The 8,423-nt window shown below is 44.7% G+C and overlaps 2 protein-coding genes across 2 annotated transcripts; one reads left to right on the top strand and one right to left on the bottom strand.

Annotated features, from left to right (window-relative positions):
• Window positions 1-397: 397 nt before the first annotated feature.
• LOC125944702 (uncharacterized) lies at window positions 398-2,468 on the top strand. The gene is made up of 5 exons (XM_049665632.1): window positions 398-486; window positions 639-680; window positions 787-837; window positions 1,390-1,425; window positions 2,288-2,468. The coding sequence occupies exons 1-5, from the start codon at window positions 452-454 to the stop codon at window positions 2,433-2,435; spliced, it is 312 nt and encodes a 103-aa protein (XP_049521589.1). The 5' UTR covers window positions 398-451; the 3' UTR covers window positions 2,436-2,468.
• A 93-nt stretch (window positions 2,469-2,561) lies between these two features.
• On the bottom strand, window positions 2,562-5,116 carry LOC119448616 (uncharacterized). Its single transcript, XM_049666433.1, has 4 exons — window positions 4,565-5,116; window positions 3,970-4,095; window positions 3,663-3,868; window positions 2,562-3,328 (listed from the first exon to the last, which is right to left on the bottom strand). The coding sequence occupies exons 1-4, from the start codon at window positions 4,774-4,776 to the stop codon at window positions 2,562-2,564; spliced, it is 1,311 nt and encodes a 436-aa protein (XP_049522390.1). The 5' UTR covers window positions 4,777-5,116.
• Window positions 5,117-8,423: the final 3,307 nt, after the last annotated feature.

Below are 8,423 nucleotides of genomic sequence, written 5' to 3'. Positions count from 1 at the left end.
AGATGTGCAGATGAAAGAAAATAGGTGGGCCTTGATTGGGAAAGAACTCGGCATTTCAGGTGAGTGATTCATTAAGCTACCAGTTCGGAATAAACCGCTAACAAGTTAAGAAATTACGAATTATTGTTTGATTTTATCGCGCTGTGGAGCTCATGTTGCATCGATTGTTGCATAATGATCTGTCATCCATGTGCTTCCAAGTTTTGTTATTATCACGCATGGAACAAGTTTGGTGTCTTCGTCAGCGGTGATTTACTGAATTGTTTTGGCTCAAGCCACCACAATGCACTGTACTGTTTTTGTACTGTTTCATTTAGGAGAACTTGCTGCCAAAAAATTCCAGCGCCTGAAAGATCGGTGGAGAAGATTAAAAAAGATTTACGATGGCGCCAAAAAGTCAGGAGCAGGGGCATCGGACATCCCCAAGGTTACTTGGCGCTTTTTTGCTGTCATGGACAGCCTCATGGCCAAGGAGCGCCTCGGGACGTCAGTAAATCGTGCATTCCAACGACCTGTCTGTAGCTCGCGTATAGCCAACTTACGCTTTACAGTTCTCGACAGGCATGCTTTTAGTATAAATGCAACTCTAAGTTTGTGGTTGTGCGATAACAGAGTTACTGGCGCTGTTATTTTTGCAGGGTCATTTCAAATTTGGACCTTGAGCCAGATAGTGCTGACATGTAAGTAATGGTTACGTTATGTTGTAAATTATATGTTCTGATGTTTCATTCTGTTTGCTTGCAAAAGAATGCTAAACAGCTAAGAGAAATGTACTTGCAATTTCAGGAGTGTCCCATCAGGAGTCAATGACACTGCAATTGCTGAATGCACTGCCAGGTATTGTTTATTATTGTTCATTGATTGCTTTTGCATTGGGGGAAAGACTGAAATATGAGAAACAAAATATGAAATATGCATCATAAAAGAAGGCAAGGCATGCAAACAATGGCACTAGAGAACACCACACAGACGCCATGTCCGTGTCTGCATGCCTTAGATCCTCTTTTCTTTTTTGACAAAGCTATACAGACTAACTGAGCTTTCTTTTGTGTTAAAATGCGTCACTGGTGCTCTATGATTTGGTAAGCATTGTGTTAGCATTACTTTTCTGTCCGTTTCATGAATTTGTTTCAGTATTTTCACTTTTAATTGCCTGCAAAATGGTAGCCAAAAGCAATAGCAGGTGCAGTGGTGGCAATGCATAAAATCGAGAATGGTGCTAAAACATGTTTTTCCTGCACAGGTAAATAGATTGCATTCAACATAATTATTCAGCTGATGCAAGGCTAGACTAGTTACCAAAGATATTGGCATTGTGTGTTCGTTTTTTTTTTTGGTCTTTTCATTGAACTGTACCGGTATAATTAACCGTTTTTTTTTTATCTGAAGGGAATCAGACCAAGATTTTGGTGATGACTGGGAAAGGTACGAACATCAACAATTCATTCCCATGTTTCACTGTTGCTGGCCTTCCTTGAATATGTGTTAATGTATTTCATGGTTTCTAAAAAATGTTGCTGCTGTCTTGGCATTGCATTAACAGTTTTGATGTTAACCCATGAAAACTATACGTTAATGTGCATTCTTCGGTGCTTCATTTTAGTACACATCGGTCACTATTAGAAAGGTATCTGTAAATTTCACCCAAATCTACCCCACTGGAAGCAAATTTATAGACTACAGAGTAGTCATTGGATGGACTTTGGCATATTTGATAGTGGGTTTGACAAAGTAATCATGGACTAAAAACTTTAGATTCAGTTTTGTCGCTACTGTAAATAGTATGAGGCTTTTAATAACAGTGACTGCCTCCAATAGCCTGCAGTGTTTATTATTACATCATTACGAGCTATACAGCTACAGCAAGAAAATGAATAATGTGACAACATTGATGTGCGACTCCTTTCTTTGGGAGTACGACTGAAAAATGTATGTCCTCTTCAGCAATCTTTCAGTTCCTCCCACAAGTAGCAACAATGCTGCCTATATCCATGTGGGAACGCCGCCCGAAAGTGTTGGGCAAGCTGAACCACCACCCTCAACATCTGCTTCGAAGAGGATGTCTGCGCACCATAAATCAAAAAAGTATGATGGAGGCTATTCGATGATACTGTTTCATTTAGATTGAAGCCTCAAAACAACCTTCAATAGCCTCTGACAGTGAAGCTGATCCAGACGGGCACTTAAACGAAACCTTTGGCATGGATTTTGTTCGCAATTACTACACGCAAATCATGAGACAGTGACTAGAAACGTCCAAGAATGTGAAATGAAATCTTTATTGCAGGCACAAGACAAAGGATGCTAACGAGGAGGACATGAAGCAGGTGACGGGAGCCTTTATGCAAGCTGTCAGCGCCACAGCGCAGAAACAACCCGTGCATAGATGCAACTCTTTTTTTTTGATTTTATGGCGGAATCAGCCAAGGAATTGACGCCTGTCCAGCAAGATAGGCTCATGCACGCTTGTCACATGGCGTTGCTTGAAATTAAAGATGTTTAAATGCGAGTGAATGTTTATTTACATACAGTAGGGCATGCTACCACTCTTAAGCATGTGCTCATTGCCTTGGAGCATTCCTGTGTATATAATCCAACTGCCACTCCACTTGTCCCGGTCCCATGAAATAGTTCTTAAATGTCTGACGAACTTTTTGCGCTGTGCGGGAAGGTCTGTTTGAGCCTAACTTTGACGCTTGTCTAAGCACTGGCACTGTTTTACCATCCTGTCGCCACTCGCCGTCAATTACCTCACCAGTCCAAGATTCTGTGTCCACTAGCCTGGAAGGACAGTATTTGTCTTTGTCCTCTTTTTCAGTTAGCAGGAAATTATGCAGTGCCACACATGCAAGTACGTATCTGTTGACATTCTCGTCAGTGGCCTTAAACCTCCTTCTCAATATGCGCCAGCGACTAGTTAGTATGCCGAACGCATTCTCAATTACACGCCTTGCCCGAGCATGACGGTAGTTATAAATTCTCTCACTGTCTGTTTTTATGTAACGCCTTGGATAAGGTCGCATGAGGTATTCTTTCAAGGGAAATGCTTCATCCCCAAGAATCACATAAGGGGCAACATGTCCTCCTGGAATTGCAGTGGGTTGAGGAATACCCAGCTTTCCCGTCTCAAGGGCTTTGCAAAGCGTACTCCTTCCGAAGACACCCCCGTCACTTTCTCCACCAGAGCGACCAACTTCCACGTAGAGGAATTTGTATGCAGAATCACACACAGCCATCAAAATTTTGCTAAAGCTTCCTTTGTAGTTGAAGTTCTCAGATCCTGAATTACATGGGGCTTCGACTGTGACATGTTTGCCATCGATACTGCCTGCAAAAAAAAGTGAAAACTAAGTTGCCATGAATTTAACAGAGAACAGCAGCATGCACACAGGTGGCATCATGCAAGATATTCCTTTATACGATAAGCATCTACGCTTTAGATACTGTACTTTCATATCGCTCAGTACACTTATTGATGTGTTTCCCTGTGCTTAGGTAGTTACAAAACGTTTTAAATGCGAAATAAGTGTAAATAGGCAGTCACATAATACATTTCTAGCCTGCAACTTGCACTGATACAGTGCTCCATAGAGCCCTACAGAAGTGTTTGTATCGAAATTCTCATTTGTGCTTTAGTAAAAAAAATTTCTTGCACCACTTACCGACGCAGTTAGGAAAATTCCACCGCTGCTCAAAACCTCTAGCAATATCGCGCCACTCCTCGGGTTTCGTTGGGCACTTAACGTATCTTTTTTTCAGGGTTTCCCAAATCACTTGCGTGGTTTCTGAAATAATATCAGAAACAGTCGATCTTCCAATCATATATGAAAATGACAACGAGCGCTGAGTGTCACCACTTGCAAGAAACCTGAAAGAAATCGAAAAAATGCATTTAGAGTGAGGAAAAATAAACACACCAAGCTTTAGAAAGCCAAGAACCTTGATGAGCATATTCATTAAATTATTTACCTAAGTGTTATTTCGAGTCGTGTCCGCGCCGGGATGGCCGTTCTCCAGTTGGTGTCCAGTCGCTCGATCCCACTTCTAACCAAACACAGCAACTTCTCGAACGTCGCCGGAAACATCCTCATGTAACTGCGCGGAAATTTGTACTTATGTATAAAACATATTTTCTTACGCTAGCCCATTCACAGTACTGCAGTAATGAATAATTTGAAAAGAACGAGAAATCATAATTTATTACGCTCTAACAACAAAAAAGGTGCATCCTAGCCTCGGGCGTTGCTCGGCTACCACGAACTGCGCGCACTGTGGCCACAGTGAACAAAATGACAACGTACTGTTGTATTTAGAATACAGAGGAATGATGCATCCGATGCCTGAACATCATCTTCTTTATTTAGTGTCCCCGCGCCACCATCATCTTCTTTCCCATACAACATTTTCCCGGTCAAAAAAAAAAACTCATCAAAAAAACCATCCTCATCTTCTTTCCCATACAACACGTACGAGTTGCGTCCGAAGCAGCTATGATAAGTGAGCAATAACACCAAAAATTAGGAAGTACTATTCTACACGAACATACCATGCCGTGTATACTTACTCGAAGTAGTATTCAGGGTCCGACCGGCGCAGCAAAGGAATGAGCAAAGATGAGTGGCCGAACTTGCGATTTCTGCACATGTTTCGCATCCACGTGCTTCTCGGTCGCCGCACTTTGCGCGCTCGTTGCTTTCTTCGCTTGCATAGCAAAAACATCAGCATATAACCGCCAAGCATCACGACAGCAGATGCGTTGTTGCTGTGGCTCGCCATTTCTAGAGTGGCCAGTGTTGCCAGTTGCAGTGATCAACACCGTTCAATTTCTTGCTTTACGAAAACATCCATATTGCGTTCATAATGCACTATTAAACCGTTCATTTTTTGTTTACATTAACATTGTACCGACAAAGGTTCATTTAATTCATTTACTGAAAAATGCTGATCTTATTTCTCCACGTTTAACCGAATATGAGAACAGTCGGTCAACATTGCACAAAAACGTGCTGCTGTCGACGCTGCAACCGCCGTCGTCTGTTCGTACACTGCTACGTCGCGTCTGCTGTACGTTTTTTTGACGTGACGGTGACGCGACGGAGCGTTTGACGGCTGTGTGAACGAGGCCTAAGATTACGCGCAAAGACCGATGCCACGAATTGATGATGCCCTTGAGGGCACTCAATATTTCTCAAGCCTTGACCTCCGGTCAGGGTATAGCCAAATACCTATGCACGAAGTGGACAAGGACAAGACAGCCTTTTGTAACACCGGACGGCCTTTACGAGTTTAACGTAATGCCTTTTGGTATATGCAACGCTCCTGCAACGTTTGAACGGCCTCAAGTGGTCGACTCCTTTGTGTTATCTCGACGACATCGTAATTTTTTCTTCCACTTTTCGACAGCACTTTGAGCATTTGGACGTAGTTTTGACATGCCTTTCCAACGCTGGACTTCAGCTCAACACAAAAAAGTGCCACCTCGGCAGCAAGAACATCGAAGTGTTGTGTAACCATGTCAGTAGATGGCATCCGACCAGACCCCGACAAGGTTGCTGCGGTGCTTCACTTCCCTCGCTCAGATAATTAAAAACACTTACGCAGTTTCCTTGGCCTGGCGTCTTACTTCTGCCGCTTCATCGACCACTTTGCGGCCATTGCGGCACCACTGCACAAACTTCTCACTTCGGGCACTGCCTTCACTTGGACAGACGACTGTGAGTTTGCTTTCCAAGCCCTCAAACGCGCATTATCATCAGACCAAGTCCTCCGTCCCTTCAACGAGAACGCACCTACTTTTCTACACACCGATGCTAGCGGCCTTGGAGTCGGTTCTGTCCTTCTACAGAGGGATAACACTTCTCGAGAGAGAGTTGTTGCGTATACCAGCCGCGCTCTCACGGCAGCGGAACAGGACTATCCGATAACCGAGCAGGAATGTCTCGCAGTAGTTTGGGCCGTACAAACGTTTCCACTATACTTTTATAGACGACACTTCACGGTAATTACCGACCATCACGCCCTATGCTGGTTATCGTCACTGAAAAATTTTTTTCCGGACGCGTTGGCCGCTGGGTACTCCGTTTGCGGGAGTACAAATTTTGACGTTGTCTACAAGTCTGGCAACAAACATCAAGATGCCGACGCTCTCTCTCTGGCTGCCCCCTGCCACTTTCATCTTCAAGGGACTCCCTTCATTTTTCGTCACGTGATGATGAGTATGTACAGATGAGAAGATGAAGCCTAAGTATAATGCTCACAGGCGATTTTTTCTACCATCGCCATGAAACAAGAAGCAAAAACATTTGGGCAGTACTCATCTACAATGACTATCCAAGTATACGAATAGCCGAAGTGCGCCAGGTATGAGGCATGTACTGCAACCGGGTTCCTCTCTCGCGCTTTCCTCTAGGCACACTGTGCCTTCTGGTGGCGCTGCCATGAAGTCCGCGCATACTTACTAGCAGTTATACAGTGACTAAAGTTGGTGTCAAAAAGATTCATCTCACTGAATCTCTTTGACAGATAGACAACAGGTGTACCTACATCAACGAGCTAGTAATCACTTGTCGTGGCGTTCAAAACGTCAACACTGGTATCATGGAGTTTCCTTGGAGACGACCGATTCTGTGCACTAAACACACAGTAAAGTCACCTAAGACAACCATACACTATAAGAGCGTAAGTGCTTGGTAAATGAGACAAATTAGTCTTCCCGTTCACGTGCCCTACTTAGCGCATACACCGAAAGAAACCTCCGAACTTGACTATCCATATTGACATCACACCATATAAGGCGCCAACACATTCCAACACGTTGCATTGCCGCGTTGTATTCACCAATAGCATACATCCAGAAGAGACACCAACCTCGTGGCTGACACATACTTCATATTCCGAAAAAATGGAGCTACAGCAGCCGCTGTGTCGTCATTGGATTCAATTTTTGTTTCCTGAATTGCAATGATATCTAACGCTCGCCTGCGCAACAAGTGCAGTGGCTGACCTTGCCGTCTCATACTACGGAAGCCATGGACATTCAGTGTTCCAAACATTCTTTCACTACGAAGGCGCAGCGCCTACACATGGCGCTACTGGCTTTGTTTTCCCTGTCCCACCTCTTTGAGGAGTCGCAGTTGCAGAAACTACTTGAACTACAGCGGCATCTGCACTCACAAGGGCTCCGCGAGGGGGCGTCTTCGCCTTCATCGCGAGGACCCTGGGCTCATTCCCTGAGCGCTCCAAATCATCTATCGACGCTGGACGCTTCTTAGATGCCTCAGTCATATCAGTATCCTCGGCTGGATGAAGCTGGTCCCGAAATGTTGGTGATTCGGCCAACGTTGCAGAAGGGTCCTTTTCTTTATTGGTCGCTGTATGGTCTTCAATAGCCTTTGCTGTAGCTGTGTCCGCAGCTGGCGATACGTGTACCACCTCAGCCCGGTGGTCTTCAGCAGGCGCTTCGCCAGATGCATCTGCGACATCACTTACATCCATGAGGTGGTTAACGATGGCGTCATCGTCCACTAGTCGACTACCCCGAAGTTCATCAGCATACGTGCCAACGCATGCCGCTGCGTTATGACCATAACGGTGGCCCTTCGCGCAACGTGGTGTTTTACACTGCCTTATGTACCCTACTTTGTTGCACCGAAAACAGAAGAAAGGTCGTCCGGGATTCAAAATTAGACATTGATGTCTGAAGATTGTCAGAAGATGAGGAATGTAACTGGTAGAGACACCTTCTTTCAGCGTAAAGTCTTCATCGCAATTCGTCATCTGTCAACTCTCTATGCCCCCACAACGCCACATTTCTCTGGTTATGGACTGCCCATGCCACACCGTTCTCAACTCCGCTTCCTACACGTGGAACTCGCTGGTCGGCCTCAGTGCTCTCGGTGCGCCACACCAAGGCGATTCTCGGAGCAGGCCAGTATCACATGAGTTATTTGTGGCTCGTCACCTGTGCCAGCAGCCTTTCCAAGCAGAAGCTCATTGATAAAGGTGAGCTTCTAGCCAAATGATTGAAGTGCCTTGATTGAAGTGCCAAAAAGCCGGAACATAAAAAAGAAGCTTCTTTGGCTTCCTGCTCACCTAGAACATAAACGTATTGTTGAGGCATCAGAACCACGCCAGCGCCTGCTAGCAGCTGCGGAAACATGTCCTATACACGCGTCCTAGCACGCGAGGAGTCACGCCATGTAAGATGCGCGCCGCGTAGCGTCGATACGTGCACACTCTGCATTGCAGTTGTATTTTATTGCACCAGGTGGTACGCCATGAAGCAGTTGCATAGATAGCGATACAAGGTAGCTAGAGAAATTTTGAGGAAAATAAGAAGATTAAGGAGATGTATACAAAAATGCTAGAATGAAAAACATGTATAGCATACCTGATTAAGTCAATCAGGCTAGGAGACCATTTGT

Source organism: Dermacentor silvarum, chromosome 4, assembly GCF_013339745.2.
Source record: "Dermacentor silvarum isolate Dsil-2018 chromosome 4, BIME_Dsil_1.4, whole genome shotgun sequence".
Classification (NCBI taxonomy): Eukaryota; Metazoa; Arthropoda; class Arachnida; order Ixodida; family Ixodidae; genus Dermacentor; species Dermacentor silvarum.
The sequence above is the reverse complement of the archived record's forward strand: the minus strand, read 5'-3'. Positions and strand labels throughout refer to the sequence as shown.

Excerpts from the sequence above, each read along its gene's own strand:
- LOC125944702 (XM_049665632.1), top strand. The coding sequence starts at position 452 with ATGGACAGCCTCATGGCCAAGGAGCGCCTCGGGAC. Across the intron at positions 681-786 it reads GAGCCAGATAGTGCTGACAT|GAGTGTCCCATCAGGAGTCA; the intron begins GTAAGTAATGGT and ends TTGCAATTTCAG. Across the intron at positions 1,426-2,287 it reads TTTGGTGATGACTGGGAAAG|GCACAAGACAAAGGATGCTA; the intron begins GTACGAACATCA and ends TCTTTATTGCAG.
- LOC119448616 (XM_049666433.1), bottom strand. The coding sequence starts at position 4,776 with ATGGCGAGCCACAGCAACAACGCATCTGCTGTCGTGATGCTTGGCGGT. Across the intron at positions 3,869-3,969 it reads CGACTCGAAATAACACTTAG|GTTTCTTGCAAGTGGTGACA; the intron begins GTAAATAATTTA and ends GATTTCTTTCAG. Across the intron at positions 3,329-3,662 it reads GAATTTTCCTAACTGCGTCG|GCAGTATCGATGGCAAACAT; the intron begins GTAAGTGGTGCA and ends TTTTTTTTGCAG.